At 35.2% G+C, this 18,589-nt stretch overlaps 1 protein-coding gene across 2 annotated transcripts in view; it reads right to left on the reverse strand.

The window, feature by feature from the left end:
• LOC131161664 (protein LEO1 homolog) overlaps positions 1-18,589 on the reverse strand; it is a 71,059-nt gene that overhangs the window by 44,756 nt on the left and 7,714 nt on the right. For both annotated transcript variants that reach the window (XM_058117593.1, XM_058117583.1), the window contains exons 2-3: positions 5,880-5,971; positions 2,784-2,985 (exon numbers count right to left, since the gene is read on the reverse strand). In XM_058117593.1, coding sequence (XP_057973576.1) covers positions 2,784-2,985; positions 5,880-5,971 — 294 coding nt within the window. The remainder of the gene's footprint in view (positions 1-2,783; positions 2,986-5,879; positions 5,972-18,589) is intronic.

Below are 18,589 nucleotides of genomic sequence, written 5' to 3' on the forward strand. Positions count from 1 at the left end.
CCTATATGATCAGGATAGGCTATAGAAGATGTCAATATGATTGCTAAGTGTACATGAAGAAGCTTGATGATGGTTCTCTTATTTTCTTATTGTTGTATGTCGATGACATGTTAATGGCTACGAAGGATTTAACTAAGGTAAATTAGTTAAATGATATATTACATAAAGAGTTTGACATGAAGGAACTTGGTCTAATCAAGAAGATACTTGAGATGAATATTCACTGGGATAGAACTATAGGGAGGTTGTGGTTATCTCAAGGTGGTTATGTGGAGAAAGTGTTGGAAAGGTTCAACATGGCTGATGCTAAACCGGTATATACACCTTTAGCTAGCTACTTTAAATTGTCTACTACTGAATACCCAAGTACAAATAATGATATCAATGACATGTGAAAGGTCCCCTATGATAGCGCCATGGGGAGTTTAATGTATGTCATGGTGTGTACAAGACCAGACTTAGCACATGTAATGAGTCGGGCGAGAAAGTTTCTCTCTAATCCGGGTAGACAATACTGGGAAGCTGTCAAATGGATTTTTAGATACTTACGAGATACTTCTAGTTATGACATCATGTTTGGAAAGTAACAGGATAGTCAATTAGTTGTGGGGTTTGTTGATGTTGATTATGTAGGGGATATGGATGACAAAAGGTCTACAAAGGGTTATGTCTTTACCCTTTTGGGAGGACCTATATGTTGGAGGTCCTTGGTACAATCCTTGATGGCATTGTCTACAACTGAATCTAAATATATGGTAGTTGCCAAAACTACAAAGGAAGCCTTATGGCTTACCAGTTTGGTCAAAGAGCTGGGTATAAAGCAAAGTGGGGTTGTGCTACGTTGTGACAGTTAGAGCACTATCTACATAACAAAGAATCAAGTGTACCGTGCTAGAACCAAACATATTGATGTAAGGCTCCACAAGGTTTGGGAATTGATTACTTTAGGTAAACTTGTATTGGAGAAGGTTCACACATCTAAAAACGTAGTGGAAATTTTGACAAAACTGGTTACTACTAAAAAGTTCAAGCATTGCTTGGACTCACTTCATGTCTCCAAGTGCTTGAAGGGAGACGGACCCAACCAAACGTTCCAAGGTCAAGGTGGAGCAACAAGCTATATTTTTAAAGTTCTCCTAAGGGGCATATACTCGCCAAGGTGGAGATTGTTGTGTTTTTGTGACTCATATACTTAATAGAGTACATAAACAAGGAAGAAAACATAGTTGAAAGTCACTTGTGCTGAGAAGCAGCAGCAAACCGTCGACTGTTTAGCCAAATTAGTCGACGGTTTGATCCGAAATTCAGACAACTATATTTTGTTTGAAACAGTCAACTGATTGGCTTGAGGCAGTAAGACTGATTTTAAAATTTGAATGCGAACGTTAAAATGGTTGGGTGTTTGGAGGCAAACCTTTGAAGAGTTTATAAATATACCATTCTGAGTATATTCAGAGTGTGGAAGATCATTGTATTATTTTGTATTGTGTTCCTCGACATTCTCATAGTGAAAACCTTTGCCGATTACTCCTGTGGATGTAGGCATTGCCGAACCACATAAATCTTCATGTTGTTATTCTTGGTTTCAGATATATTACATGTGTGTTCTTTACTTGTTTTTCATTATTGTTGCATTTAAATTCCACTGTGCAATTCTGAGTTTATTCACAACATACATTGTATGCTCTCATCCAATATTTTATTTTGCTAAACATTGCAAAGAACTCTTATTCATGGATTGATAGTCTGGATATATTAGATATATCGAGAAAGTAATAGGTTTTTGTTAGCTAACTTATCACTAGATTTGGATAGGAATATGTACTTTTCAGAGCTCCTAGTTGTTTCGTTAAGCTTTTCACTTTATACTGCAGTTGGTGCAGCTATTCCTCGTACGATGTCATCCTAGTTTTGTTTCATTCCTTTGGGCATTGTCCCATCATTATAACAAAAAAAAAATATTAAAAAATAATAGCTATTAGCAATAATGTTATTAAATCATAGCAATGATAATAGTTTACATAAATAAAGAATTCAATTGCTAGAGGCACTTCTCAAAACAGAGTTCTTTTAATTAAGTGAATGCTGCATAGGACATTAGAAGCTACATGCTTTCTTGTCCTCTAGGTAAGCAAGTATTCAACTTCCTTAACCATCCTCCAAAATCCTAGGAGATATTAGCGTTGAATTGTAAATTTAAGTAGGTGGTTGTTAGTCTAGTCCACCTAGTCGATGAATATAACTATTAGATCACCTAAGGATATCAATTCTTGGGAGTTTTTGATTGGAAGAGATTGTTTTTGCACAACTTTCACTATATTTCCATCAAGTTAAGACTATGACTCACTCTCCAAAGAACTTGTAAACAAGAGTTAAAGACTAACTAGTCAAATAAATTCACTTAAATCCAACAAACTCGTACACAAGATATAGTTAAAAAAAAAGTACTCAGCCTAGTTAATTGTAATAGATAAATTTATTATACAAACGTATGAAAGTTTGTTCAATGTCAAAGTCATGGATGGTTGGATTACTATATTGTTTAATTATATATTCTAATCAAGAAAGCATTTTATATGTTAAAAATAAATTGCTCGTAACCTAGCAAAAAAATTAATAAATAAATTACCTATTAAATAAATTCATTTTCTACTTTTTCTCATTATACGTATGCATGTGTGTCTGAACATAAGCAACACTTAATTTTCTAAATAAATGCATTACACTTTTTTTTTTTGTGTTTATGCATGCAGAATAAAAAGAAAAAGAAAACAAAAACAAACCTTTTCCGGTTTACGAGGAGGTGGTGCTCCTCGGGGAATCTCTATTAACAGTGGCGGGCCAACAGGTTTATCTTTTGATTTCTTCGTTTGAAGATTTGGATTGTTGTCAAGTTCAATATTTTGAGCTACATAGTCTAGGTTGTTGTCCTCAGAGTCACCAGTATTGTTCATGGGATAGGAAGCATCGAGATATTTCTTCCCCCTGAAAACAAAATGTTTCTTAGTAAGCAATTATATATGCCATATTTGTTGAAGAAAAAATTTTAAAAATGACAATAATATTTTCAACAAATTATTTTGACTGAATGTCTGATTCTAAGCATTGCATAGTAAAATCTATATTATAATGTCTTATGTATAAGCATAATTGACTAAATGTACGATGTTAATTGGCGTCAAAGTTAATGTGGTATTTGAGAATATGAATTTAAGGTTTTTGATTTGAATTTGTGTGGATCATATTTGGATGTAACTGAATACAATTTTGTCTTGTGTTTCTCCAAATTCAAAGTCGAAGATCCAAACTCCTAGATACATGATAAATATATTTTTCCCATGCCCCTTCTAAGGCACCTCAAAAATTTAACACTTTTTAAGTTGATTGATCAGATTAAGAGCATCCTCATCCAAAATAACGTCAAATAAGTAAAGCTCTATAGCTAACTCAACTATTGCTCTAGTTACACCTACCTCGACTAAATCTAGCAAACCAAACCCTCTGTGACAATGTTGTAAGGCATTCACCATTGAAGTTTCAAATAATCATCCAATTCCACAAGCTACATGAGCCTCCACATAATTAAGCACCATCAAATTTGACTTTATAAAGGCCTCTACTTGGTTAAGATCAGCAACAAACTTCATTAACAACAATACCAAAGGTAGAAAAATAGTTCCAATCCAATCTTCCAAAAGAATAGACAAACTTTAAAGGGGCATTTAACTTCTAAAAGCTATCACGAATGTCTCTAAATGAAGTAGATGTCTCTATATAATATCTGTTTATAAGCAGTGTTAAGCCACCATATATGCACCTAATGCTTTGTAATCACTTCTTTGCTCATAGCATAAAAAAATAATTCTATCCTCCAAGCTAAATCTGTTCAAAGGGATTTTCATAACTAGCTCGATCACTTTTCATTTTGGAATATACAGTTGACAACTTTCTTTTCCTCGTCTCAACCAACTTACAGTGATGCCCTCCACTGCAACAAATTATTTGACATATAAATTACATATAAATACAATACCCTCCACTGCAACAAATTATTTGACATATAAATTACATATAAATACAATAAATGAGGTATGTCTGAAAAGGTGGGTCCCATGGTTGCGTATGCAAGGGAAGGTGGGCCCCATGGTTGCATGTACTAGGGCCACGTCACCGGATATGTCATGCATGAAAGCACCAAGCACATATGAAGTATGATAACAAAAATTACTACTACGATTATTGTTTACATGAATGTTTTTCGTTTGTAGGCCCTATGAAAATTGTTAATTTTCAACAAAGTAATTGAGAAAAAGTAAATATATTTGCTTATGCATAACAAATGCTTTATTTCAATACCTAATTTCCCAAGTTCTATGACATATTTTATTTAGGAAGCATATGAAATTTTGTAGAAAACCATTTGAATTGGTAGACTAAAAATGCATCCTATCACCAACTTTTGATTGAAATTTATCCCATGCATAAAGTCAACAAATGGCGATCTTGAATACATCTCATATTGAATGATCCTAATAAATATATTTTCATTTAAAAAAAAAAAATACAAAGTTTGATGTGTTAATTGAGATCCATCCAAAATCAGATAGGGCTCAAATTCAATCAAAAAGTTAGAGATAACGTGAAATTCAATCAATTTGACACAATTACCTTTGTTTTCACCTTATGTATGTCAAGAAAATGACTCACTATACTTGGCATGACCCCCTCCAACTTTCCCTATCTTATTCATCACAGGGCCACGACTAGGGTTTCTGCACTTAAGGAGTGGGTTAGATTAGTGGCCACTGCTTCTACCAAAATTTTTTTATTCTCTCATTGGTCTAGATCTTAGGTTGAAACTTCCTATCTTTATGTCATTTCTCTCCAACAAATCAGGAAAAAGAAACACTAGTTGATGATGCTTGGAGTTAGCGGAGAATGCCTTTTTATTTTTTTTAGGTAAAAGAGGGCGGCACCTCCTAACTTTATTAGAAAACCCCTCACTTATGGCGGAGGAAAACCGTGGTTACAATTTTGAGACTTTGGGACAACAAAAGCAAATTCCAAGACCCTAAAACTAACTTAACTAACATAAATCAAACCAAAAAACCAAACACCAGCAACCAAAAAACTAAGAAACTAAACCACTAAAAGTGTAATAACACAAAATATCATGAGCGCAAAGAAGGAAAACCTAACAAGTCCAATCGAATGCTTATATATATGTATGGGTGTGCATTATCCTCTTCATGTGTTTGTATATATAACTCTGTGTGTGTGTGTGTGTGTGTGTGTGTGTGTATCTATAGAGAGAGAAAGAGAGAGAAATAAACTTTGGATAGTGAGTATTTCAAACATGAGACATACACTGAGCTTTAAACTTTAGGATGTTGTAGGGATAGATAATGGAAAGGGAATAAGTCTTCCCTCAATGTGTAGTCTATGTCCAATGAGTAAAACAAAATAAAAATAAAAAATAAATAGCGGAGATATACATACATACATACATACATACATACATATATATATATATATATATATATATATATATATATATATATATAGAGAGAGAGAGAGAGAGAGAGAGAGAGAGAGAGAGAAAATTTTGAATAGTGAGCATTTCAAACATGACACATACATTGGGCTTCAAACTGTAGGGTGTTGTAGGGATAGATAATGGAGAGGGAATAAGGCATCCCTCCTTGTGTTGCCTAGGTCTAATGAGTAAAACAAAATAAAATATAAAATAATGAAGTGGAGAGAGAGAGAGAGAGAGAGAGAGAGAGAGAGAGAGAGAGAGAGAGAGAGAGAGGTGTGGGTGTGCATTAACATTTAGGCTTTGAGCTTCCAACTGGTACAAATTAGTATATCATACATACCGTTCAGGTTCAGCGATCATAATGCCCTTTCCTTTATCTTGAGCATCTTTTTTAGCATCCTTGAGCTTTTCTCGTACATTTTTTTCAATTTCCTATTCATGCACAAAATTATTAATATACTAATATAAAAATTAATTTGATCATTTGCATTAACATTGTAAAATGATCAACGACCTAGTAGTCTGTAGAGTTTAGTGTCAATGGCCCAATATCCTTGACTTGAGTATTTTGATGCAACCATACCCCTTTGTCCATTATTATAAGTGTTGGATTTGCCATAAATATTACAAGGATACATATGAAAAGAAAGAAGAAACAAATAACAGAGCTTCATGTGAAAAAAGAATGACAAGTATGCAAGGTCAAAACAAGAACATATATTTAGTAATTATACTATTAATTGTGGACAAAACACCAAGTAGTACTAATCCATCAATTGATTGATTTTTGAGAAGTTTATTAGAAATAGTAGCATTGAGCAAAAAGTTGGTTAGCACCTTTTGTTTTATTTATTTAATTATGTTGTACCAATATTCAATTCTTTCATTCAAGTGGCGCGCATAAGAGAAAAACAAAACTATATTATAAGTATAGTTAACAAAAAATAAGCACAAAATCTTGTGGAAAATATGTTTTTCTCTATCAAGGAGGATCTAGGCTATAGGATGTAATGCGAATTATCCTACCATAGTAGGCACATGATCCATCATGGGTCACTGATGATGATGCTCATATTGTTACTTAAGGGAGCATTTGGTAATAGAAGAGTCTCACTTCATGCTGATCCTTGGAGATGAGCCAATTGATTCTATTCATATTTCTAGTTTGCAATTCGTCGCTCAAATATAGGCCCCTAATTTCTAAGGTTAGGTAGAATATTTAAGTATAGACAATGTGTTATTCTACTATTTGTGTATCCTTTCTCATGAATATGATTGTTTTAAGTTGTTCTCTTTACTTGGCTTTTCAAAGATTGTCTTTGTCTTCTCCAACCACTTTTAGGAGATTAAGGGTTTGTATGTTCTCTACCTCATTCTTTAAAAATCAAAGATCTAGTTTACTTCTTTTATTCTGCTCTTTAGAGGTTGTACAATTTATTTTTATTTTTTTCATTTTGGTTTTTAGAGGTTGAAGCGTCTAAATTTTTTGGTTCCTTTACCTTAATATATTTGGAGGTTAGGGGAATTAATTTACCATGTGGGGAGAGAGACACCTTTTGTTAGAGTTGGAATTGACTTAGGACTTTTGCATGAATAAGTTTAAGTCGCAAATGTGTGTGTGTGTGTGTGTAATGATAATTTATTTTACTTTGCTTGTATCACAAAGAGTGTGTCTCACATCTCAAGGCATATATTTTCACTTGGTGCTCACCAAGTGGGGAGAATCTTTATTTTGATACCTCGGGGATAGGTGATACTTTCTACTCTTTTTCTCCCTTGGTATCTCTTCTAGATAGGAGCATATTGCATTAAAATTTTACTAAAATGGCAGGCTAAAAATTGACAAGTCAAGAAGCAAAAGTAGTTTCTCACCTTGGTTAGAGTCAATATTAGTCAAAACTGAACCTAACAAGGCTAAGCCCAAAATTACTTAATCTATTTAAGTTAAGCCCAAATAAATTTGCTTAGTTCTTGGGTGAAGTCTAAAATTAAAAGTCCAAGAAAGAATTGATTTAGACCCAATCAAATTAAATTAATTAAAGGGCATGATTACGACATGTATTAATATATTTATAAAACTTTTCCTTATTGGGCACATGCAAGGAGATGTAAACAACTAGAAGATTACTCCTACAGCAAAACCCTTCAAGGATTTTCCCACTACAATATAACAGGCCTATAAATTGATGTGATATTCTTCTAGTTGATCAATTATGACTGTTTGATCAACACCTAGAGCTTCCACTTTGGTTCAAGTAGATTAAAATCAAAATTACATGGTTTTTAGGTGATCTTGAAAATTATCAAATCATAATGTTTGTGCAGATCAAGTCATAAGAAACCTTATCCATATATATTTAGAGAATAAATAGAGAATTGTGCCAACATTTTATTTAAATTAGTAAAATTGAGTTCACACATTGCTATCTATTAATTGTAGTTTGTGCACTCTATCATTTTTTCATATTATTACATACTTTGGTAGGATAAGCAAATAATATAGGACAGGCCTACATATGTCCAAGGAGATTCACAATCTTGGGTTTCCCTCTTATGTGGAGGATGGCTTGCATGTATGACTGGTCCACTTGGATGTTTTGGCCAATGCCCAAATGGAATCCATGCTGAAGTGAAATTAGAAGAGTTTTATGTTTTGGAGTAGCACACTTAGGTGTTATGAAGGGATTGGTTCATTAAATAATTTGTTGTGATTTGCTTTGAAGGTGAACAATGATCTTTGGAGAAATTAAAGGCAGCAAATTATGAGATTTATGGCAGAAGTTAGAGCTTTTTTCATTCATAATTGTGGCAATCAAGATGAGAGTAAAGGAGAGAAGAAACTAGCTAAAAGTTAAGGTTAAAGGTGTCTGCTCAATTAGATTGATTGTTATGATCAAATGATGATTTGCCATCTATTGAAGCTGAAATTTTGACACTATGTTCATGACTCATCCTTCTTCAATCTAGTCAATTTAATTGTCATTTGAAGCTCATTTGCACTAGTTTCATGGTTTGGATAGCGGACTCTACTTTGGTGAGATCTCTCCATTTTTTCTTGAAGTTTGATTCGACCATTGTTGGTGATGACTCATGTTGATTTGTATGCCAAGAATTTGTTGTTCTTGATGAATTTAGTTGATGTATGCAACTAAGGAAGACTTATTTTAACCTACTATTTTGACATAGTGGAAGATTGGAAAAGGACTTTTGTCCCCTAATTTTTTCCTTCACACCAAAGTGTTTTTCACATAAATGTGGTTTTTTCATTGCAATAGTGTTACTGTTTTGTGTTTTTTGGCTGCTAATTATTTTTATTTTTAAAGTAATTAATTATTTTTCTTAATATTAGTTTAACTATGGAAAGGCTTGTCTTGGAGCATTGTGACTTGATCATCACCTCCATACCTCCCCCACACACAAACTATGGCAATTTCGTTAGTTGGTTTTGTAAATCCATAAAATAAAAAATAAAAAAATAGAATACACCTAGAGACATGCCATGAAGTTATATCAATTTTTAGACATCAAAATTTAATTAAAATGTCATGAAAAAAGTTAATAATAGTCAAAACTCAATTCTACCCACCTTGTGAAAATCAAAATTGACCGGTCATAGAATTAAGCTTGATTTGCTAAACGTAAAATTGTCAAGATTAATAACAAAATTTTAGGGTCTATTTAAGCTCATTCCATGTATATTAGCTTACTCCTTTAGCAAACATCTAAGCCCAAGCTTGAGCAATTTAAGCTTAACCCAAAACCCTATTAAACTAACTAAGGATTATGATCACAACATGTGTCTTAATCATATGAAAGGAAGTGATTTATTCACTCAATAATTAGAGGCATGCACTCTTCCTTGGTGGACATATGAGAAAGAGACTTAAGATCCCAACAAGATCATTTCTACACCAAGCCCCTTTAAGAATATTTCCATTGCTAATAGATAACAATTATATAAATTGGGGTCATCTTCTTCCAATGGATCAAAGGTGAATATTTGACTAATCATAAGCCAGCTTAAACATTTATTGAATCAAGTTTGTTTGTGCATTTTGAATTAGAGGGAAATTAATTAGATTAACAAAATTGAATTTGGATCATGTTTTTCATCTATTAACTACATAAAAGAATTTTTTGTGCATAAAGAGTTCCCATAAAGATCCAAATTACTAATAGAATGCTTTAAAGGTGTCTTTGGTCAATCCTTCTATTGACTGCTTAACTGCTCCATGGCACAAACTTAAATTTTACAATACCATGGGGTATCTTATTTTTTACTTTTAAGGTTGGCTGCCAATGAACCTTCCAAGAGAAAGGAAGATCTTGTAAAAGAAGAAGAAAGGCAGTGAAAGTTTATCCAAACCTTCTTCAAAGAAGCTAAAAATTATCCACCATGGTTTTCAAGGTATATCTATATACATATGCATGTATGTATATATTGTTTCCAATCTATTTTATTTGTAAGTTAACCTTCTAAATATAAATCTTATGAGCACTTATTCAGTTCCATTAATTCTTGTCATAAATAATGCTAAAAAATGCAATCCTCTCTTTGATCTAAGGTCTTTCTATTGTTGAAGGCCCTGGACAAGCACAATGAGACCTTGTAAAAATTCTTTAATAAACTCAATTAACTCAAAGCACTACTAAGGTAATGATAACAATTATATAAATATTTAACTATTATTAATACATATAAAATTGTGTGTATTTATGAGTCTCCTTGTACTACTTAAATATGTAAATGAAACATTACTTCCCAATTCTGTATGTTGAAATCATAACTCATCATAATGTGCGCTAGATAGAGAAAATGAAAATTATTTTTATAAAAATTAAAATTTAAAGTTGTAATTAAAATTTATCTACTTGTACAAAAAGTTTATAATTAATTTTTTTGTATTAAAAATACACTATATATTTGTGTAATCTTTGTACACCCACCAAAGATGCAATATGGAGGTCGTACAATTAGTCACATGACTCAAGAGAACCCCACAAGGCTTAAGAGAAGCAACATCAAATACTTGAACAATCTTGTGAGGATAGAATAATCATAAAAATCTTGGTAAAACTTAATCACAATGAAGGGGAAGAGTTGACTATGGTACCTTCTAATTTAAAGAAGGCTAATTTCAGAAATAGGAAGATGGACAAAGTCAACTATAATAAATGACAATGTTATAAATAGATTTTTCTTTTTTGTGTTTAGAAACTCTTTGAAATTTTTACTTAGGTTTCTAATTTTTTGCAAGTATTGGGGGCCAATTGTAATTGTAAACTTGAATTAGATAGATATAAGTATCCCTAATGATAATATTGTAAATATATTGCAAATATTATTCACCCTGCCTAGTGCTATTATATACAACCAGCCATATTCCTATTCTCTCTCTCTCTCTCTCTCTCTCTCTCTCTCTCTCTCCCTCTATTCTAATTCTTTTGTCTCTTGTCACTATCTTCTCAATCTGCTCCTTACTTGTTCTAATTTAATTCTAATCACCTTCTCTTCTCCCCTTACTCTTATTTTATATAATTTCTACGAATCTAACTCCCTACTTCAAAACACACTCCCTTGCATAACAGGACACCTATCCCCACACCTCTAATAGAGTTTGGCATAAGTCCTAGCATCTTTGCATTACCTATTACTATTACCACCTTGTAACATTTAAAATATGTTTGTATGCAAATTGGATAAACATTTACTATGCAATCTTTGTGCACCCTCCAACATTGATGAGGGCAGTTACCACCTTAGTCAACTGCTCAGTCAGAGCAATTGACGCCAGCTCGATGACGACTAGAGCAATCTACGCCAATGCTATAACAACCGAAGCGATTCATGTTTGCACCATAATTCACCAATAAATGACATATCACCCTTGGGTCAAACTCCATTATTATAAATGGGGATTCAGAGAGGAGGTTAAGGTATCTCATTCTAAACTCTACTTTACTGTTGCATAAAAACCCTCTCAAGCCAATCCCTGACTTAGGCATTGGAGAGATCCTTTGAAGTACACCCCGGGTGCTTCAAGCCTTACTTATTTATCTTTTTTTAGGTGGTCGTGATTAGGGATCGTGAAGGTCGTTCAATTTTTGGTTGTAACAGTTGGTACCGTTTATGGGAACTTCTTGAGAGGTTTTCTCTTTCAATCCTTGATCAAGATGACTACATCAAATAATTGAAGGTAGATGCATTGGCTCAATTGAGATCATCTGAAATGCCACCATCCAACACCTAGACATACTCAACGCTAATCCATCGCTGATCAAGACCCTACCCAGCATAAACTCTTCATTCTCGGCCTTAGATGAGACACTACCATCAAGAACCTCCGCAATCTCTTCTCCACCTACGGTGACCTCGAAGAAGTCATCGCGATACTTGGCAAGGTCACTGGGAAAAGTAAAGGGTACGAGTTCATTACATTCAAGCAAGTCAATGGTGCTTTGCTCGTGTTGAAGAAGCCAATTAAGAAAATTGACGGACGAATAACCGGGACCTAGCTTGCAATATTGGGAAATTCCAGATCTAATGTGAATCTAACTACAATTGGTATTTTTATGCACAAGATTTATGTAGCCAATATGCTTATTCTCAAAGTTTGATTTTTTCTCCATCATATAATAATAGCTTTTAAAAAAAAAAAAAAAAACGAACAAATAGATGCCACAATTTTAGCGCTTGAAGAGCTCCGCCTTAATGGCTAATAATAATTAATAGGATGTTCAAGTTATTTAATTGATCGAACAATGACCTATGCACCAAATATATAGTGGGGTCATGACAGCTGCATTGCCAGTCAAATAAACAAAGCCAAGCTTTGAAATTCTAATGGGTTGACCGAATGCACCATGGGGTCGGTAATGGTGACTCTTGCACATTCATGTGCGCTGAAGAGTGAATTTGAAATTGCAATTGAAAATTTGAGTTGAAATTGCAACACACATTAAAATTGCACAATTGTAGCAACTACAATGGGTAAAACCCCAAATAGAAAAACCGAGCTCCTTAGTGATATTCTGTCGAGCACCTGGAGCCCAATCAGCCGAACAATCCACACCATAATAAAAACAAGCAGTAACAAAATCACTGTCGTCAATAGTAGACATGTCACATATCTCAATCTCAAACTTCAATCTGCCACTACACTCACAACCTCATGTCCAAAAAATCCAACATGGGACTCACGGATCAACTGGGATACAATTGAATAATCTGAGTTTATAGACCCCATAGATGACATAGACGACACAAAAATAGTCTGCGAAATCTATAACACTACATGCTCACTTGCATTTTCCTTTGCCGCAAATGATTGAAAACTTGGTGCATACACATCCAAATCCTTTGAAATAAATCCATCTTGAACCAATTTCGAATCCTAACTGAAATTGAAAATACCAAATCTCACATCTTTAACCCCAATGAAATCAAAACTGTAAGAACCTTCTGAATTGAACAACCATCTCGACATCATAAATTACCAAAATGTTACTAAAGATATTGCCCAAAAGATGAGCACAACTTATTATGCTAGGAAGAATCAGCCCAACTCATGAGCAACACTCGTGAGACCAGAAGACTGCCCAAAAATTGAGCACAACTCATTAGGTAAGGAAGAATTGGTCCAACTGATGAGCAATGCTCGTGAGGCCATAAGACTGCCCAAAAAATGAGCACAGCTCATTAGGCAAAGAAGAATCGGCCCAACTAATGAGCAACGCTTGTGAGGCTAGAAGACTACCCAAAAAATAAGTACCGCTCATTAGGCAAGGAAGAATCGGCCCAACTGACGAGCAATGCCTGTGAGACCAAAAGATTGCCCAAAAAATAAGCATAACTCATCAGGCAAAGAAGAATTGGCCCAACTGATGAGCAATGCTCGTAAGGCCATAAGATTTCCTAAAAAATGAGTACAACTCATTAGGTAAAGAAGAATTAGCCCAACTGACAAGCAACGCTCGTAAGACCCAAAAAAAGCCCAAAATATGAGCATAACTCATTAGGCCAGAAATGACAAAAAAGAAGAGCACGACTCATTAAGCCACAAGGAGCCCAAAATGTCTCAAGAAGAGCTGCTCAACAGAAAAAAAAAAAAAATAACAACAACTTTCGAACTTTGGAAGCCAACTTCAAAAATTCGAAATCGAAGGGGGAGGGGGAACTGATATACCCCAAATATATCACTTACCATAAGTCTAGAGAAGACTAAAGCCCAACATTGATGAGGGCAGTTACCACCTAAGTCAAATTGACGCCAGGTCCATGATGACCAGAGCAATCTACGCCAATGTTATAACAACTGGAGCGATTCACGTTTGCGCCATAATTCGCCAATAAATGGCACATCACCCTTGGGTCAAACTCCATCACTATAAATGGGGATTTGGAGAAGAGGTTAAGGTATCTCATTCTAAGCTCTACTTTACTGTTGCATAAAAAACCTCTTAAGTCAATCCCTGACTTAGGCATCAGAGAGATCCCCTGAAGTACACCCCGGATCCTCCAAGCCTTACTTATTTATCTCTTTTTAGGTGATCGTGATCAGGGATCATGAAGGTCGTTCAATTTTTGGTTCCAACATAAGCCTCCTCAAAAGAATAGAAAATTCATAAAAAAATCTTAGCAACACTTAATTACGACAAAAGGCTAGGTAAAGAGTTAACTATGACCACACTCTAAAAAAGGCTAGTCTTAGAAAAGGGAAGGTGAGTCAACTGTAATAAATGACAATGTTATAAGTAGCTAGACTTTTCTATGTTTAGAAGCTCCTCAAAATTTGTGCTTAAGATTGTTAATTTTGTGCTAGTGTTTGGTGCCATTTGTGACTATAAAGTTGACTAGGATGGATGTAAGTGGCCTAATGATAATCTTGAAAAGATATCTTAAAAATTATTTAACTACTTTGATGTTAATACAACCTTTAACACACACACACACACTCTCTCTCTCTCTCTCTCTCCTCTCTCTCTCTCTCTCTCTCTCTCTCTCTCTCTCTCTCTCTCTCTTCATTCCTTACATATTTTGGTTTCAGTTCACTTATCTCCCTCTCTTTTCCCTCCTTTGATTTTTTTTTTTATGATTTTTTTGGAATATATGACTCATATTGAGTGGAACACATGCACATGGAAAACATGGTGTGGAAAAAATCAAGAGTTTAGCCTTGGTTAACGGTTACATTGAGTGTTTAGCCTTGGTTAACGGTTACATCGAGGGTTTTGCCTTGGGAAGAAATCGTTGACATTTTTTCTGAAACCATCGATATTTCAGTCTCAATAAGAAACCGTCGACAATTTTGTTTGGTGCTATTTTTGAATTTTGAATTGGGAAGATCATTAGGTTGGGAATTCGAAGGCAAAGCCTCTAGGGATTGATACAGGGGTATTTGGGGAACTTTCTAATCCCTTTGTACGTATAGGGTTAGCATATATACAATGTTGTAACCCTAGTTTTGAATAATAGTGAAAATCAATCGCCGCTTGCTCTTGTAGACATAGCCACACTGCTGAACCACGTTAATTCTTGTGTCATTCTTTATTTGCTTTCCTTCTTATCTTTGTGTGATTGTGTTTCTGTATTGTTCGTCATTGGTTACTACATTGAATGACATGAATGGTTTTCCGCTGCGTATTGACTTGCACAAAAAATTGGTATAAAAGCACTTGGTTACAATGGTTGGGATTTCTTCTGCAAAGTTCGACATTGTCAAGTTTGACAAATCAAAAAATTTTAGACTTTGGTAGAGGACTTGTTGTTGCAATAGGGTATGGTAAAGGCATTATACAAAAGGCAGTCGAAAGGCATAGGTGACATGAGTTGGAAGGAATTGGAAGCGAAGGTCATGGCAGCTATCAGGCTTTGTGTGGCTGATGATGTGATGTATCCCATCATGGATGAGGAATCACTGGAAGCAGTTTAGTTGGAACAGAAGAGTCGGTATATGTCCAAGTCATTGATGAACAAATTGTATCTTAAGAAAAAACTGTATTGGATTAAGATATTAGAGGGTTTATATCTGAATCAACACATCAACGTGTTCAATCAGATCATTAGTGATCTGAAGCGAGTTGATGTGAAGTTCAAGATAAAGACAAGGCATTGATTTTGCTGAATTTCCTACCTACGTCTCCTATATATGAAAACTTGGTTATGACTCTAACACAAGGAAAATAAACTATGGAATTGGAGGATATCACAAGTGCTCTTTTGGGCTTTCATCAGAGATAGATGGTCAGTGATGAAATTCATGAGGTGAAGGGCTTGTGGTGGAGGGTAACTAAGAACGTGGGAGAAGCAAGTTCCAAAGTGGACTGAGTAACAATAAGACTCAGTACAATTCCAGGAAAAGGAAGGACGTACAATGTTTTAATTGTAGGAAAAAGGGGCTCATAAAACCATATTGTCCAAAGATGAAGAAGGGGAATGTAGAAAATAAAGAGGGCTCATCAAAATTGGTGAATGTAGTGGAAGAAGGAGACTCAGAGATCGGTAATGATGATATGCTTTCGGTTTCATCTGGTTCAAATCATCTCACAGATTCTTGGATCTTAGATTCGGCGTGCTCCTATCACATAACACCAAACAAAGTATGGTTCACCACTTACAGGTTAGTAAATTCTGGTTTTGTTTTGATGGGAAATGCGCTTCATGCAAAATTGTCAGAATAGGGAATATTAGGATCAAAATGTTTGATGGTGTTGTGAGAACATTATGTGATGTTAGTCATATATTTGAGTTAAAGAAGAATTTGATTTCATTGGGCACTTTTAGACTATAATGGGTTACAAGTGGGGTTATAAAGGTGAGTAAGGATGTTCTGACAATGATGAAGGGGCAGAAATTACCGAGAAATATCTATACACTGCAAGGTACCACAATTATAGGTGGAGCTGCAGCTGGAGAGTTTAAGTCAGACAACACTATCTTGTGGCATATGTGGTTAGGGAATATGGTTAAGCATGGGATGATGGAGTTTCATAAGAGAAATAAGGGACATGCAAGCTAAATTTTTGTAGGAATTGTTTGCTTGGGAAACAAAATAAGGTGCAATTCATGACAGCCACACACAAAATGGAAGGAATTCTTGACTATATTCATTTAGATGTTTGGGGGTTGGTAAGGGTAGCATCATGATGAGGACATATGTACTTCGTGATTTTAATTGATGATTACTCATGAAAGTTCTGAGTGTACTTCATGCGAAACAAGTCAGAGACATTTTCCAAGTTCAAATTATGGAAAGCTGAAGTGAAAAATTAAATAGAGAGGAAAATCAAATGCCTCAATTTAGACAATGGTACTGAGTACACTAATTCAAGGTTTATGGAGTTGTGTGAGTAGCATGACATTAGGAGACATTTCACAGTACAAAAGACACCACAACAGAATGGTGTGGTGGAAAGGATGACCCAAACTATAGATAAAAGAGCTTGGTGTCTCAAGTTAAATGCGGAGCTTGCAAAGAACTTTTGGGCAGAGGCAATAAATATGGTGTGTTTCTTGATTAATAGATCACCAAGGGTAGCACTAGATGAGAAAGTTTTAAAGGAGGTATGGACAGGTAGCGCGGTAGATTACTCTGGTTTGAGGGTGCTTGGATGTCTAGCCTATGTTCACGTTTCTACTGAGGAGAGATTGAAGCTTGATGCATAGTCTAAAGAGTGCATCTTCTGGGACGTCATAAAAGGTTGAAAGGGTTCAAGCTATAGGATTCGAAGGCAAGCAAGTTGGTGATCAGTAGAGATGTGGTTTTTGATGAGAAAGCCATGTTGTAGCGTACTTAAGAAGAAGAAAAGAAACAGGTGCCAGAAAACAATAGAAGCAATGAGCATGTGGTGCAGGTGGAGTTAGAGACTCAAGGTGGAGATGATAATGTTTTAGAATTCAAGGAGTTCCAACTCAGGTGACTAGCAACGTCATAGTATTGTAATAGATAGGACCAGACGCACTATCAGGCTACCCCTTAAGCATGGATTTGATGATTTGGTTTCTTATGCACTTATTACTAGTAGCGGGGATCTTATTACTTTTCAATAGGTGGCGCATAGTAAAGAGAAAATTTGATAGATGGGTGATATGGTGGAAGAGATGAAGTCTTTGCATAAGAACTAGAAGTGGTAGATCATGGAGCTTGTAGAGGGGGGAAAAGAGCGATAGGTTGCAAGTAGGTGTATAGGAAGAAATAAGTAGCATTATAAACAAAAGGAGAAAAGTTAAAGGCTCGGTTAGTAGCAAAGGGTTACTCATAGAGGAAAAGGGTTGATTATGATGAGATCTTCTCCATGTGGTCAGGCACACTTCCATCGGGGTAGTGTTGGTATTGGTGGCCATTTCGACATGCATTTGGAGCATGATGGATGTGAAGATAACGTTTCTCCATGGTGATTTGGAGGAGTTGATTTACATGATTTAACCAAAAGGGTTTAGTCAATTTGGATAGGAACATTTGGTCTATAAACTGAGGAAATCACTATACGGGCTGAAGCAGTCTCAGAGGCAGTGCTACAAGTAGTTTGACTCCTATATGATCTGAATTGGCTACAGGTAGATGTGAGTATAATTGTTGTGTTTGTAATAACCTGAACCTAGAAAATAAAAGAAAAACATAAATAAAAGGAAAAGGGGGAATAAATAAAGAGAAAAGAAATTTAAAAAGAGGTATCAGCAGGGACTTGTTGACGAACTCGTTTTCTTCGTCGACGAACGTCCTTCTGTGTCTCGTTGATGAGTACACGTGTCTCATCGATGAGGAATTACTGAGAGCAAGTAAAATTCAAATTTTTATATGCTTCTTCGACGACGAGGAACCTGATGTTCTCATCAGCGAATGTCCTTCTTTGGTTCATGGACGAACCTTTTAGACTCGTCGATGAACACCAAATTATAAAGAGGTTGTGGATCATTTTCTCTGTGAAATTTCTCCTCTCTTCACTCTCTCTCACTAGGGTTTTGGCCCAAGCTTTCTCTCTATTCAATTCTAGCCCAGATTTTGCCCGATTCGACGATCGGAAACCACCATGAGGTTCTTGGGGCGATTC

Source organism: Malania oleifera, chromosome 1 (genome assembly GCF_029873635.1).
Source record: "Malania oleifera isolate guangnan ecotype guangnan chromosome 1, ASM2987363v1, whole genome shotgun sequence".
NCBI lineage: Eukaryota > Viridiplantae > Streptophyta > Magnoliopsida > Santalales > Ximeniaceae > Malania > Malania oleifera.